This window comes from Apteryx rowi, unplaced genomic scaffold, assembly GCF_003343035.1.
Source record: "Apteryx rowi isolate R43461 unplaced genomic scaffold, aptRow1 scaffold_856, whole genome shotgun sequence".
Lineage (NCBI taxonomy): Eukaryota > Metazoa > Chordata > Aves > Apterygiformes > Apterygidae > Apteryx > Apteryx rowi.
Window position 1 is genome coordinate 1 of NW_020451156.1, and position 16,406 is coordinate 16,406.

At 42.4% G+C, this 16,406-nt stretch overlaps 1 protein-coding gene across 7 annotated transcripts in view; it reads left to right on the forward strand.

The window, feature by feature from the left end:
• The first annotated feature begins 7,153 nt into the window (after window positions 1–7,153).
• UBP1 (upstream binding protein 1) overlaps window positions 7,154–16,406 on the forward strand; it is a 38,144-nt gene continuing 28,891 nt past the window's right edge. The window contains exons 1-2 of one of the 7 annotated variants that reach the window (XM_026090269.1): window positions 8,002–8,076; window positions 9,388–9,476. In XM_026090269.1, the coding sequence (XP_025946054.1) occupies window positions 9,424–9,476 (53 nt within the window). In that variant the 5' untranslated portion in view covers window positions 8,002–8,076; window positions 9,388–9,423. Of the gene's footprint in view, window positions 7,290–7,840; window positions 8,077–9,387; window positions 9,477–16,406 lie in introns of those variants that run through there. The other 6 variants (XM_026090273.1, XM_026090270.1, XM_026090266.1 and 3 more) reach the window with 6 other exon arrangements.

Genomic DNA, 16,406 nt, shown 5'->3' on the forward strand with positions numbered 1-16,406 from the left:
GGGGGGGGGGGGTTAAAAATCCCAACAAACTACTACTAATTTTTCAGTATTCATTTCTATTTCAAGCAGAATGGCTGCCCTCTGCAGGTAACTATTTTCAGACGAGATTTTTGGGTGTGTGCCCTTTTTCACTTCTGGGTGTCAAGGTATTAGTGGGATCAGTCAATGCTATTTTGCTTGTTTGTTGTAAAATAGAAATTACAATGCAGGTTGCAAACCTGGGCAAGCAAACAGCACTGAGGCATGGGAGCACCAAGCAGCTGGTTTGCATCTGAATGTGAGTCCCCCCTAAAGGGGGGGTGAGGGGGGGAACTAAGCTGAGCTGCAAGTTGCCCATCTCTCTGCTGTTAATAGGCGGGAGGGTGAAGCTGTAACTGGATATAAAAACAAGCGGTTTGCTGGAGGTTCAGTTTCATCTAAATGGTAGCCACCAATGGATGCAGCAACTGGGAGATAATTGGTAACTTGAGAGAGAAACTTTCAAAATCAAATGCAAAGAAAATTACATTAAGAAAGGCTTTCTGGCCTAAAGAGTAAATAGTTTCCCTGTGGTTGGACAGCGTTTTCATTTTTTTCTAATCTTTGTTAATGGCAAGAAAGCAACTAGAAAGAATAATATTACACTATGTAGTAACCTGCCCCTTGATCAGGTGTAGATAACGAACAGAAAAAAGGGATGCAGTGCAAACGCTACTGAGAAGGCATTTTGCTTGCCTCAGAGGTCACTGTATATTTTTCCCCCCTCTCCTTTTCTTTACTCTTGATTCATATCTATGCAGGTTATATCCAAGTGTCCAAGTACTTCAGTGGACTGCCTGAAGAAAGGACCAAATGCCTCTCCGAGGTGGAAGTGCTTATGAAACTGTTCTTCCTCCTGCCTCTGCAACACGCAGCCCCTTATTTGGGGCCACTGGGGCAGCAGCAGCTCTGCGCAGTGGCCCTGGCAGTGGGGAAGGGCGGGCAGGCGATACATGGGGCGATGGATGCTGCTGGGGTCTGGGCCGTGCCTGGTGTCAGGGCAGCCAGTGATAATGCCTCGCAGCGGGGCAGCAGCTGGGGCAGAGGGAGGCAGGGGAGCAGGTGGGAACCTGCCAAGGCTTGAGCCATCTGCCTCTCTTGGAGACTTGGCGGCAGCAGCTAAATCTAAAGGTGTGAGAGGAAAACAACTGCAGCCTTAATCTGAATGTGTGTTTGTTTTTTCTTTCCTCTTTCCCCATCACTGCAGTGACCATCTCACAGTTGAGCACAACGCCTCATCTCATCCCAAAATGCTTTTCTGGCACAGCCAGCCTGAACATTATCACCATCACCAGTATCCCACCACTAGCAGCAGCTACCTGCGGTAAGAAATGAATGATTGCAGGTGATTTTAAATAATAATTGTAATTTATATATATATATATGCATGCACATACACACAAGAATGTAGAATACACAGATTTTGCTACTTCACAAGCTCAAGCCTTCAAACAGAGCTGCTGATCTTAGATCCTTTAAGAAAAGGTTGAGCACTAGAGTCACCGTAGTGGAGATTTATTTTGCCATAGCTTCATGATTTTCACAAACTATGTCACCATACATGCGTGTGAGTAACAGCAATGGAAATGTTTTACTGCTTAATATGATATTCGCAGAGATGTTAACTTATGTTTTTTTTCTTTCAAATTCCATGTGCAGCCTTTAGGTAAAACTGTTTATATCAAGTAATACAGAGTCACAACATCTCAGTGCTTCGTTAGTACTATGAAAAGTGCATTTTATTTACTGAAGCTCAGTTGATGTGCAGTATCAGAAATATGAGCTGCTTTGTACTGTCAGTCCAGACACACCAGTTAACATTTTGCATTGAAATTCTGATGCAATATGTAGTTTATTGCATCATCATATCCCTATGAGCTATGAACTTACTTTCTCTTCATGGCTAAAATATTATTTGGCTGGTATTCAAATTTTTCTTATAATTAAAAATGATTATGTTTTGACAAGAGCTAAGATAAGTTCAGAGCTTCCAGCTAATCTTGACATTAAAATCTCAATTTATAATGTGATTCAATCTCTGTATTAAACTTTAACTGAATACTTTTTGGCTAAAAACAATGTGTGTAAACATGATACAGTGTTTAATAATCTACCTTGATATGGGTTGTTTGTTGGTAAAGTCTCATACTAAGTACTGTATTACAGTATTACTTCTGCTCTTGTAGAACTGTTGAGTAGGATGCTGTTATTAGAAATATGTTAATGGCTTTAGGTTTTAAAAAGCAGTAAGGCTGTATTTGGGTTCTGATGAACTAAAACGTGAAATTAATGAAATTTTGCAGTGGAGTTTATATGGCCAAGCCATTTCAATACAAAGGTCAGGGTGATCTGAAACTTAGATTGGCTAACACGACTATGTAGCAAACATACTGGTGTGTTTAGTGACCCAGACAGTGAACCAGAAAGGACGGATGGGTGCTGCAGCTCCCTGGTGCAATCCCATTCGGTTGCAAGTAATGCGCACAATTCTGAGCACAGAAGGGATCAAACTGCGAGGGAACACGAGCGCATCCGCTCACTTCTCCGCTCCATGCTGCTTCAGCCGCTGTTCAGCCCAGAGGAGTGTCCCCCCCCCCCGCAGCTTTCCGCAGGGCCATGCTCTCTCAGCGCTTGTTTTCACTGTCTTGTCTTTCTCCACTGCTCCCTGTATTTGCTTCTGTGTTTCCCCATCCCACTCTCATCTCAAGTGCTGCCATTCAAACAAGTCCCTCTGAAGTCACTCTTCCTCCAAAGTTTCGAGCACGTGCCTTTAGGTTTGGGTGGCAGCATGCACCTGTGTTTTGATATGAAATACGGTGCTGGGGAGATACTTCCATAAATTAAGGGTTGCGTATAGGAGCTGAAAAATTGGTGCTTGAGGCTGACTACCAAAAGCAGAAAGGAAAAAAAAATAGTTAGGCAAGAGGCTTCAATCTGGTCATAATCATCGAGCTGCTTGACTCTGTCAGATCCTTAGGGAAGTGCTACGCCTCCATTCCACATCTGGATGTCAATAAGGTTTATATAGAAACGGCAGTCAACTTCAGGGGGTGATGCCAGCCAGTGTTAGTGTAGAGCAGATGGAGCCAGGAGCGTATTAGGATCCCTTCTTCTCTCCTTCTCCCACATCCCAGTAAAACTATACTTAAAATATGTCTGTGCAGATACCTTTTCAAAATTGGTCTCCTGCTACATACACATGCTTTCTCAGTCATAAATTATATTTTGGGGATTTGGGCCCAGGGTAGAGACTCTGATCAAGCCCTTCTTGGGAATGTAGGTGGAAGGCAGAGTTGCCTGAGGATTCCCACTGGTGTTAAGTGAGAGACTGGCTCTGAAGTCCTGAGCCCTGCTCAGATGGTAACAGGGCATGTGCAGAACTGGACTGGCAGGCCACAGTGAATATTATCTATTACAAGTTAGGCCTGTGAATTTGACATGCTCAGAGGGTTAGAGAAGCAATCTGAGGTCTCAAAATGCTTATTTACTTAAGTCTTGTCTTAGACAGTCACACTAGGTAGGTGGAAAGCTTTTAACACATTTTATATAGGCAAAAATTTGGAGGGAGCCAGGAGGAAGTATCATTCCATACAGCACACAGTCTGCTCTGTCCCATTACCTCTGCTCTCAGCTTTTACTGATCAGCAAATATTTAGAATTTAGGCACAAATTCTGCAATCTGATCCTTCCAAAAAATTCATGTGACTACTTGTGGGACTCTACATGGGGCTTATATTGCAAAAGTTGTAGAATAGGAATTTTACTAGGAAAAAGGCATATAAAATGTACCACATGTGCATGGTATGTGGATTTTCAATGGTTCCTAATTGGTTAAACCCACTCCAGTTTTCTATGAAATACAGGCAGCATCAAAAGTGCAACAATTTAAGTTTTCCAGTCAGGACTACCCATTGCTCATAAAAAGTAAGAATTTTATCTTTATAATAGGAACCTGTATAAGGCCAATATGGAAGTTGAACAAAAAATCATTCTGAAAGGTAAATTATGGTAAAACTAACAGAGATTAGGATTTTTTAAAAAGTAAGCTACGGGAGCAGCTGCCATTCTTGCTATCATCCAGAATGTCAACTGTAGGCATTAAAAAACCTGAGGCTAGTTTAAAAACTGAAAAATAGAAAAAAATTTTGTTTTCAAGATTTCTGCTTGTAAGCTTTTTCCATCTTAAGATATGTTGAACCTATTCTGCCAATAGTTGAGAACATGGCATCATAATTACAAGAACTAGAGATTTAAGTTGAATACTTGAGCTGATCTGCACTGAAGCTACAACTCCATGTTTTGGAGTTGGTTAGACCTGGCCCCAAGAATGGAAACAGGTGTTTGTGTGCACTGCTGATTTCCTCCCCCCTTCCCTGAGAACTGGACTGATCAAGGAACCTGCCCCAAAGCAAGCAAACATATGAAAGGTCTGTACTTTAAAACAAAACAAAACAAAACAAAAAAACCTGAAAACTTGTAAATAAGCCTGGGATATAAATAATGCCTAAAGAAAAAATATATATATGCACTCTGATATGCATAGATTTAACAGAAAAAGGATGCTTTACATCCTAAAATATAACATCTTCAGAAATACTAACAGCTGGTCTGCTTAGTATGGACAAGCTTTACCCAACTTTTAGAGACTGAGCTGCAAGAGGGTGGATCTTATTGTATCCATTCAAGATTTCCTCAGCACAGATTGGAATTTATGTCAGGAAAATAATCCCCAGTCAAAATCCGCCACTTGTGATCTTATTAATTAATAATATTAATTAATAATGCCATCATTTGGGTAGTTATCCTCCTTCAGAACTGCTAACAAATATTTCAGCCATAATCATAAATTAATGAATTTGGGGCCTTGTTGCCTTTTTGCCAGGCTTAAAAGAGGTAATTTGCATGGAGTATTTTCAATTATTCTCACAAAAGCAGTAACTTTGCAGCTAGTGCCTATGTTAGTGACTTGCTCATGAGGCCATGCCCTCTTCATGAATCTCCCTTTCTTCAGGTTCTCTGTACAGGCAGATGAATTCTTCATCTGTCTGCAGCCAGGCCTGGGAACTCTTAAATCAATTACAGCAGCAGAAGTACCAGTACCATTAAAACCACACAAAAAAGTACCAGTACCACTTAAAGTGTATTGCTATATGATCAAAGTATATTTTACTGTCTTGGTTCTCTCCAGTTTGCTCACTAGGCAAATCATTTTAATGGAACTCCTCATAAAATTATTCAGCAATCCTCTGAATGATTAACACTGAGCTTTTTGAGAATCTTTCTATACATAAAGTCATGGGTTACTTATCTTATTAGCATCTTCCTCCTGCCCCCAGATTAAATATTTTATTTTTTATGCTGTCTCCACCGAGCCTAAAATCTAGGCCAGCAATTCGAGTTCTTCCTTGCATCCCTCCTAATCTTCTCCACCTGCTAGGCCATTATAATCAATGACAATTATTTGTTGAAAGCTTAGCTGCTTCTTGAATCCTCTCCTTGGAGAATATGAAATCATTGATTAGAATAACAGAATAAAATCCAGCAACTTAATTTTTACAGAACGTAAATTCATATTCCAGAAAGACAAATTCAACACTACTTGAACGCACCCAAATTTAACTTGTTTTTGGCCTATTAAAGGACAGGAAGGAAGTCTTAATGTATCCTAAAATTTACAAAATGGACTTAAGGCACTATAAAATGGGCCAAGAAATAAGTCAGAAAGAGAGAATCATAGGAAATGAATACTACGCAAAGAAATTCTTTAGAATTAGTGAACTTCTTGCCTATCGCAGGTGGATGTAGTTTAACATGAGAAGATTAGAAATATATGCTTGCTGTATTTGCATTATGGCAGCTTCCTTTTAGTGATTAGGTGATAAAAGAAGGGCTGTGACCTGCGAGTGTGTTCCTCTGAGCTCCCACCACTTCTGAGGTTCCTATCTGCAGATGCCCTGTGACCCTTCAGATTTGTGAACAGTCATTTCAACAGGCAGGATACTCTGAATCCAGGATGCAGATGTTAAAGATTTTTTTTAAATCAAATTGCATAGTGTATTTATATAGGGTATGTTAAATGAGATATAACTATTTTTCTGTCTTGCATGCCTGCAAGTATTGCTTTGTCTTTTGGCTTTATATGACTTTGCACAGTATTGAAGACTGTAAATCAGTCCTTTAAATGCAGATGGGTTTGGTTTCTTTAGGGCAGGTTCTTGTTCTCTGGAAACTTTTATAGGTCAAGACAAGCAAGAGATGAAAAGCCGTCTTCCTTTTTCTTACGTTTCTTCTATTCTCAGAGATTGATTTAGTGTAAAGTTCTGACTTTCCTGAGGGGGGAAGGCTACAGGGCAGAAAGAGGAAGCAAACCCGGGTTTTACCCTTTTCTGAATGCATTATGTTGGCTTCTCAACTGCCCTGAAGACCTTAGAGAACTGATTTTTGTTTAAACACACCCATCTACAGATGTTCGCCAGCAGCGTGGCAGAAGAGAGCGCACAGCCCCCTCTCTGCATTTGAGTGCGTGTCAAGGAATTTTTGTAACTGCCTTCGATAAACGTTTCAGGTTCCATTATTGCCCTCGAAACGCAGGCTACTACTGCTGTAAGCCAGGGGCCTGGCTCGGCCTCCTGTCCCTGAAATAACAGGTCTTGCTTTAATACTGGAGCCCCAGCCTGGGCCCTGCTGGCGGACGGGGGAGGAGGCGCAGGCGCTACTGCGGCGGGGTAACGGCTGGCGCACCGCCGCGCGCTGCCTCGCGGAGAGGTGACGCCACTTCCTGCCCCCCTTCGCCTTTGCACTTTTCAGGGCGCAAGCGCTTCTTTTCCGGCTCCATAGCAGGAGCCCCGCCCTCTTAACGTGCCTATTGGCCGCCTCGCGCAGCCGCCCGAAATTCTATCCATTCAGGCGCGACGCTTCTCCGTGTTCCCCAGGATTCGCTGCACGGGCCTGTCGTCAAGGCACGCCTTGGAGTCACCGCTTCCGGGGAGGGCGGGTCGCGCTATTGGCCCAGGCAGTCGCACCTCCCAGCATGCATTGCGCGCGGCGGGGCTCCCGCTCGGCGGGGCTAGGACGGAGGAAGGAAGAGCGTTGGAGCAATGCATGATGGGCCCTATAGTCTGGGGGGGGGGGGGCCTCCTGGGCTGTCACCTGGTGACGTCGCCTCGTGTGAGGAAGTGCTGTCTCATTGGCTATGCTCCCTCTCAGCCCTCCTCGCCCTTTTCTGATTGGGCACGCTGATGGAGGCCAGTCAATGAGCGGCCCCGAGGACGGTAAGGCCCGGCTCCGGCAGCCACTTGGGGGTGGAAGTAGCCGCCATGTTGGCGTGAGCGCGGGTGCTGCGCTGAGCGGGGGACGCCGGAGCGGTGCGCGGCGCCCGCGGGGGGAGGGGAGACCCTCACCGACTCACCGGCGGCCGTTACAGCGCCGCGAGGCAGGCGCCAGGCAGCCCGGCGCCGCGGGCGGCGGCAGCGCTTCCCCCGGCGGGGCTGTAGCGGGCGGCGGGTCCCCGCGCTGGCGGCGGGTCCCGGGCTGCTGCCGCTGCAGCCTCCCCGCGGTGAATGATGCGGCGGGAGGCGCCGCTGGGCTGGGTCGGAGCTCGGGCGGCGGCGGCCCTGAGCTGTGTCTGGTCGGAGGCGGCGGGGAAGGGCGCGGCGGAGGCGGCCGCCGGGTCCGCAGCCCCCCGCGGCGGCCGGGCGGGCGCAGGATGCTGAGAGCGCCCCCGCGCCCTGGTGGTGCCGCGGGGAAAGGGCCCCCCCGGGGCTGAACGCGGACCCCCCCCCCCCGCCGGCTCTGCGCGCTCCCCTCCCCTCTCTCCCGCTTCCCCGCCGCCCCCCTCCCCCGCGGAGACACCGCCTCGCGGCGGCGGCGGCTCCGGGGCTGAGCGGCTCCTCCCCGTCCGGCCCCTCCTGCGGCGGCGCCGCGGGAGCGCGGGGGGCGGCGGAAGATGGCGTGGGTGCTGAAGATGGATGAAGTGATCGAGTCCGGGCTGGTGCACGACTTCGACGCCAGCCTCTCGGGCATCGGGCAGGAGCTGGGAGCCGGTGCCTACAGCATGAGGTACCCCCGCGGGGGACGGGGAGGGTGCTCCGGCCCCACTTGCCCCTCGCCCTGCCCGGGAAGCGGGCACATGGCGGAGGGGGGCCCGGAGTCCCCTGGCAGCCGCCGCCTCTGGCCGTCCCGAGCGGGGAGGGAGGGCGGCCGCTGCCCTGCGGTTTTCCCCGTGGCCGTGATGGTCCCTGCCCGGGCGGGGGCTCTCACCACGTTCCTCGCCTTTTGCCTTTTGAAAGATGAATTTCTCTCTCTTTCACTGATGCCCCGTTGGCCCTGTATATATTTTCTGCCCTGGAAATGGCCTTTGCTCTGTCTCTCGGTTGTGGATCTGGACCCTATGTTTCAGAAACCTGTCCTGCCTTAGTCAGCAAGTGTAATTCTAGTTCATCGTAAACAATCAATAGGTGCTTTCTGTTTATGTAATGTTTTAAAACGTTCGTTCTTCAGCAAGTTAGCACTGTGATTGTTGACAGGTTAACATTATAGTTGTACTTTACTCGGACTCTTTATTGTTCTTTATTTCTGTGTAGTGTGTGTCTTTAGTGACCTTTTTTTTTCTTTTTCTTTCTTTTTTTTTTCCTTTTCCTGCCATGTAGCTTTTTCTTTTCTTAATCAACTTGCCAGTTTTTTTTACCTCTTGGTTGTTTTACAGTTGAAGTGTTTAAATAGTGTTTGGGCGTGCTTTTTTTCATAATTAAGATAAAGCTGTACCTGTTTGAAATAAGTACATTTTATCTCAGTTCTGGGCAGAGTGTTTAGATTTCTAAGTGACTTAGTGTGAAAAAGGGAAGCTAGTTTTAAGACAATGGGAATGGTTCTAGCTTGAGGTTTTGATAGGTTTAGTCAGTATTTTGACTCTAGTCCAGAGAAATACAACACTGGCATCTGATAGTTTTGATGGCCTGACCTGTGTGGAAGGTGAGTGTCTTCTGTCAGTGTTACCTGAACCTTGAAGGTCACCACAAGTTTCAACTATTATGTATATTTTAAGGCAGTGCTTCCTAGGTGAAGCATTGTAATTACTGTGTCTCCATTCAGAGTTGCATATAGGGGTTTCAGCTATACAGAAGGGAAGTCCCTTTTGCTAGTATTAGGGACTGTGAGCTCAGCAGGCTTGTGGTGGCAGATGTATTTGATTTTTTTAATTAAAAACAACGTATTTATTACTTAAAGTTCTACTTGGGGGAAAGCATGTCTTTCATCGGTTCATGGTGATGTTAGCGGGAAAACTGAGTGGTACAACATGAAGAGCATAGATATTCTACTGGCACACAGAACAATGACAGCATAAGTTAATTATTTGTCTCTTCCTTACAGAGATTGCAAAAGAAAAAAAATCTCTTCTGAAGAAGAATGCTGGGAAAGCTACCTAGGCTCCATGCCTCTATCTTTTTTAAGGAAGAATGGCACGTGACCCCTTTACATGTTAAGGGTGGGGTGTATATAACATAGCTGAAGCTTCCTTTAGTTGATGATCAGTTAATAGTAGGAGTAGAATATGTGACATAACCCTTATGTTTATTCTTATTAAGAAAACTGCTCATGTCTATTGATCAGTAATTGGAGTTTTCTTAAAAGGAAGCCAACAGTGTGAAAGAAGACAAAATTTCTCTGCAGATTCCTGTGTCTCTAAATAGTGTTCAAAATTTCAAAAAATTTTTGAAGCCCAGTTTTTCTGTTCTAACATCTTTTCAGGCAATGAAAAACTGATTATAAACAGGAAATAGTGATTCAGTTGATCACAGTTTTTGAGTTACTGTCATTTGTATCAAAAACACTTGCCCTCCTGTATAAAAGCTTGGTGCTGTCTTTAGTGGTCGAGTTTTGGGTATTACTATTAACTTCAACTGATAATGATCATGTTGTATAGAATTAAGGCACTCATAGTGGTTCTTCCAAATACATTGTAATATCCATGATCAGCAACAGTATCTTTCTAACCCAGCAAGAACTGTGTAATTTGGGGGACCACTAGTCTTTGTTATACAATATTAAAAATGGAGGTTATTTCAGTGGAAAGAAAAGTTTGAGGAACTACTTGCCATTTCTCTAGCAGAATTACAGATTTTATTTCATATAATGAAAGCCTTGATTTAAATTAAGGTAAATAATTAGGCATTACTATAAGAACTAATATCAAACTATCCTGAACTACCTGTTATTTATTAAGATTGAATTTTTATGTGTAATTTGGAAGCTTAGTATGAATTTCTTTAAATGCTTGCAATTTCAATGGTTTTATAGTGCTGAAATTGAGGCCTATTTGGGGGGAACTTGCTGATTATTTCACAAATAGCTAATTTAGTATATATTTCTGGATTAAAAACAAGTTTATTAAACTAAATTGAAAAAAGATAACTCTTAGCTCTGAAATAGGAAAGTCTGTACGGAAGGTTGTACCAAAATACATTTTAAAAATCTAAACAGTCCTCCATTATCAGAGAATCAAGACAGTTTGATCCTGCTGCATCTTCCAAAAGCTTGGATGGTATTTGAAGAATTTAGCAGGCTGCTGCTTGTACTGGAAAGAATGGAAACCTACTGCAGTCTTGTTTCCTTGTGCCATGGAGAGCTGGTTGCAGCCTTTGGTGGTGAAGGAGCTTTGGGCATTAACAGTTGTCCGAAATTTAGGGTGAAGCAGACATTAAGGTTGCCTGTTAGGATTTAGGGAACTATTATCTTAAAACTCATAGTGTTTTGTTTTCAAGTAAAGAAGACAGGGTGTTGGCTTTTTCTCACGATTTTTAGATCTCTGACATCCTTTTGTTTAGACTCTGTTTAACATGATTCTGTCATAGCAGTTACTGTCTTAACTTTTTAGTCACGTTCCTCTAATATCCTGATACTTTTTTAATACTCTGCTATTGTTTGTTTGTTTGTTTATTTTTAAGAGGGATGATTACTAGGGTATCCTGAAAAGTTTTTTTTAAGATGTGCATGGTATTTTCTGCAGAATAAACTAAAAAGCTTCTGTTTTAATAATCTGCTCTATTTTGTTTAGAGTTTTTCCACATATAAATGGAAAGCATAATTTTTACTAACACTTGGACTCCAAGCTAAAATAAAATACTGTGTACTGGTTACAATTGGAGCTTGATTCTGTGTACAAATATACAGATATGCAAATACCTGTCAAGAAATAGTCATTTAAGGAAAAATGAAACCCCTGAGCCTAAACCTCATAGCTTTGTTACCATACATAAAACAGTACTGGTTACACACAGTAAGTGGCTATGTTGAATGATAAACCTCTTGTTTTAGATCACTGACTTTTTTTTTCCCCCCCAGTTGAATGGCTGAATGCACTTTAAAAGGTCAAGGAGACCAGTTTAAGTCTTAAGGAAGAGACTGTTCAGCTTGCGTAACTAACTTCTGCATTTCCTTCTCGCCTCACATGGGGAATGGAAGTATGACACTGTGAGCAGGGCAGCCCGTTTACTGTCACTTATGCTTTATGCGTTATTCCAACTTATCAGCAATCCTTATACCATACAGTAGCTGGTGCAAATTAGAGCAGCTGCCTGTGTTTGAGGAGTGGGTAGAGAATCCAGGGATTTTTATTTGTGAGCAGATACTATTTTTAGAGCTTTTCTTCGGTTCCTTCAAAGGCTTAGGAAGACACTTTTTTTTTTCTCTCTCTCTCTTTCTCTCCAGCAAGACTTTCATAAATTGAGGCCTTCAACCAGTTGAGTTCCCATTATGACAGTTTGTAGGATTTCCAGGAACAGCCATTACATTTGCACTTTCTTTCTTATTTATGCCACATTACTTGAGCAACTGCTTCAGGGAAGGCTGTTTCCCAACAACTACTTCTGGTGCTCTCGTCTCACATCAAAATTGCTTTTTTGGGCGCAGGAAAAGTGTTAGGAAGTATTGCTTCTCCCATTTCTTTTCATTTCCCTATCGTTGGTTCAGACCCCTTAACAATGCCGAGCTTGGCTTTGAGATCATGCGTCTTTCTCAACATGTTTGCCCTTGTAAATCACAGTTTAAAGTTTCAAGAGGCCTGTGTGTTCTCGGATGTTTTAGTACTCGCACCCAAAAGCATACAATCTAGAAGACAGATAAGGCAAATGATTGGTGGGAAGTTGTTTTGAATTTTGATAACATACTAGTTCCTATTTTTGTAAGAACAGGAGGTTCTTCACTTATTTTTTGACCATTTTATTGGTAGGCAGGTTTTTTTTTTTTTTTTTTTTAATGAGTCAGGAAAAGTGATAGGGAGGGAGGAGGTTGTATTTGGAAGGAGGGTGATTTTTCTGCCTGACAACCCCATTTCACAAGCATGGGAAAAGGATAACTTGCATTTTTTGAGGTCTTTTTGTACTTTGCTCATGTAGGATACACAAAATAGGCTAGCTTATCACACATCATTTGTCCTGCTGGATGTTACAGTTCAGGTGTTAGGTGCACCCTTGTTTCCTCTTGAAAACTTTCCTGCTTTTGTATGCTGAAGTTTTGTTTACGTACTTCTTCATTTATTATAACTAGCATAGATAGCTAAGGTTGGGATTTGGAGACCTGGTTACAACCTGCTTTGGGTGTATAATGGAGATTGTTTCTGTTTCTCTGGGAATAACTTATCCTTCCTCTAGGAGGACGGAGAATGCTTTCAGTTGAATGCTTTAGATAACAAATTCTGAGTGACTGAGATGAGAGTTTTCTTACTGGAGCTAATAGCTTCAAAAATTTGATCTTAGAGTTCCTTCCATCAGGAGGGTAAACCTTGGAAGATCCTAATAATGTTTGTCTGTTCTTTCAAATTATATCAGCTAGTCTAATAAAAGATGCTACCGCTCCTTCAAAACATTGCTGTTCTTTTATACCTCATAGAGAATAGCTTGCTTGTAATCATTCAAAATTCATTTAGGTAGGAAAAGTGAAGTAAATTTGGTTTTGTGAAGTCAAAGACTAAAGTTATCAGGGTAGAGGAAAGAACAGAACCTGTTTCTTATAGTCCTTTTCTCCTCTAGCCTGAGATTGTTTCATCACTAGCTGTTTTGGAAACCTTGTTTCACCTCCATCTGGACAGCTCTGCCAGTGGAAGCTTCAGTCTAGGTCAGAGGTCCTTGACTACCTTAGATAAGCTGAGCAAAGATGGCAATAAAAATGCCTGTCACTAATCTGCGGTGGGCCAGCATAAATAAAAATTCCACTAGCTGAGTAGGAAAATGTCTGGATGCTACAGTGTATGTAAACATGGATACTGCCTGTGATTTACTGGGGAGAGATCACTTGCACAGCTGGGCCATTGGCTCGGTATAAATGCAGAAATTGTATCTGGGGTATGAGAAGAAAGATGGAACTGAGAAGGCTGACCTGCTCTCCGGTTTATTTTGTTGGGTTCTGTAATAGAATTAGTATAAAACTAGATGTAAAAAAAAAGGCTGACATTTAGGATTTCCATACTTTTTATGAGTGTGGTCTACATAATCACATTATATATAGTTTGTCATTTGCAAGATACTCTTCTTTAGTGTGAGTAAAGAGAACTGTTAAAGATACTTAATTTGTTTCCCTTTGGTTCTGTTAGTTTCCTACTCTGATTGTGAGTATACCTGTTGTCTTTTCTTCAACTGTGCTGTGTTAACAATGAATACTTTTTGTAGAAAATGCTTGTCGCTATGAACTCTAGATGGTCCGTGTTTGAACCAAAATAAGAATAAACAAAACTTTCCTGGCCTCAAAGAAATGGGAGGAACGCCATTTGTGTTCTTGTGTTTCTCAAGACTGCGTGTTTTCAATGATTTTCTAGGTAAACGCAGACACTACAATTTCTTCTGAGATTCCATTTTTCCTGTTACTACCATTCAGGAGGATGGAAATGGGCTTCACTCATTACGTCTGCCCTCAAGTTAGTTTTGGCAATATGGGGTTTCTGTACAGTAAGATTTTTATCACTGGTTTGCTACTACTCTCGGTTGTGTACACGCAGCTGCGTGTTGGGCTGTGCTGTAAACTGACAGAGATCCTAGCATAGCTCTGCAAAGTATTTTGGAGAGGGGAAGGTAGGGAGGGCATCAGGCTGTGAGGCAGGAATTTCTTACGCCAGCGTGGCCCAGAAAACTTCTTGCATTGTTGAACTGTAGACTCATGGGTATCAAATAAACCTAGTCTTCCTCTGATGCTGTACAGCTGTAATCGAAGGGTAGACCAGATGCTCCATTAAAGCTTCATTGTAGAAAGTCAGAAAAGATGTCTCACTTCTTTTGAGAGGGGTTAATAGTTTTAAATCAGTTAACATTTGTTCATTACTGACACTTTAAAAACTTAATCTGAAATACTGTATTGACTTTGTTTAATTGCCTGCAGCTTTTATCTATTTTTAGGTGGGAGCACATGTATGTTTAAATGTGAAAACATTGATGTTTCATTCTGTATGAGTGAACAAAACAAAATGTTATTTAAGTAGTATTTATTTAAAAATGGCATAGAAAGGAGTTTTAAATTGTTTTGGCTTCTCTTTCTCCTTTGGAATGTACTGCTATCCAGAACACTGTTTCTTTAGTAAGAAAACTCATGCTTTTAGCTGAGAAAATGTATGAAGATTCTTATATTTGCCTTTTGCTGTTTGCTGGAGCATTTTTTGGAATGATGACATTTAAGAATATGCAATATGCTCTCTTTATGACTTAACTGTAGGATGAGGAGCTGGATGTTTTTCCCCCTGCACTGGCAGTTAGTCATTACTGCTTTGTAAGTCTTAGAAAAAGCAGGTTTAAAACTGGCTAAATTGTTCTTCCTTTTGTATTTGTTGGCCTCCAGTGCCATGCCTGTTAATTTAACTAGTTCATCAATCACTGTGCATGTTCTTAAGCTGGAACAGATGCATTTTTATTTGTAAATCATGGATGGAAAATGAAGGCTTAAAAGATTTTTTTTGTATTTAGGTAAAAGACTTTGTATTTTGTGTGTTACCTTTAAAAGAACTAAGAGGTTTAGGGAAAGCAAGTGCTGCAGAACTTCACCGAGAATTATGGGTTGTTCATCTGGTGAGATGTTTTGCATACCTTCCTTATTGCACTTCTACTCCTATGTGTGTATTTTAAACATTGTAATTGTTTCCATGTTCCTTCAGTTTTAAAGTTCCTCTTCATAAAAACACTAACTAGTGTTTTATGTGCCAAAGCGTGTTATAAGCACGGGTGTGTAGTGTTCAAATCATGTCTTGGGACAGTGCTTCCCCCTGCCAAAGAAGGGCTTGCCGCAGTGCTCTTCCTCGTGTCAGGTGTGACGTGCCAGGCTGCCCTCTGCTCCGGCTGCCTTCACACTGACATCAGGGCCTGCAGCATCTGCTTGTGCCTTCTGAGTCATCCTTGAGGAGTAGTGCTCGGATGTCCTGTGAAGTCTTCTGGTCCTACCTCTGCATCTGGTGTTCCTTTTGTCTCTATGTATAAACTCTTGTTTCAGGAGTGTTTGCTTCTCACATCTGGAAATGGCACATTATCTTCCTTTGTAGGTAGTTAAGGTATACAACCTCCTCTGGGCTCCAGTTTGGGGCCTTGGCATCACGAATTGCTAAGGTTTGGTTCAGCAGGCTTGTACTGTATATTTGGACTGCTTCCTGCGTTTGCCTGCTTTCATACTTGTTAGTAACATCTCCTGGGGTTTCCTCCTAGTGGAAAGGGGCCTGTTTGGGTGGCGGGTTTGTTTCGTTTTGTTTTTTTTTATTCTAGTTCTAGTTTTTACTTTTTGGGAGAGCCTGTAAGGTATAGACTGACTTCTTAAATTTTTCACAATTCAGAAGCATTTCCTCTTTCATGTCAGTATAGCTTCTTCCAGGTAACTGAGGGGTAGTATACGATGTGGCTGGCCTTTATCTCATCAGCACTGTATGTGGCTTATGCTCTGAAAGAAAAGTTGGGATGAACCAGGCCCATTAGCAGCTGCACTTCCCATATCTAATAAGTAAGACCAAGTCTGTACTATATATAAGCTTTTATGACACAGAAATATTGGTTGGAATTTCACTTTTTAAATTGATTATTTTATTGATGCTTTTTGATTCTCCAGATATGAGCTGAAAATCAAGAGCAATTACAGAATTCTGTTTAAAAACAGGCTCTCACAGAAATGAGTAATTTTACTTCAAAAATCTTAGGGTGCAAAGAATAAATAGCAGTGCAATAGATGTAAGATATAATTTTAATATATTTTGTAGAATAATTCTGTGGTTGCGATTAATGCAAGGGAGATAAACATGAAAGAGATGCATGTCTAGATTAAAAAACTGAACCAACAGGTGTGAGGCAGTGTGCCTAGTCAGAAGGAAATCTTGCTTCAGTTTAGAAACTAGTTTTCAAAGAAGGCAAAAAATAAATGTTTGCTGTTTGTAG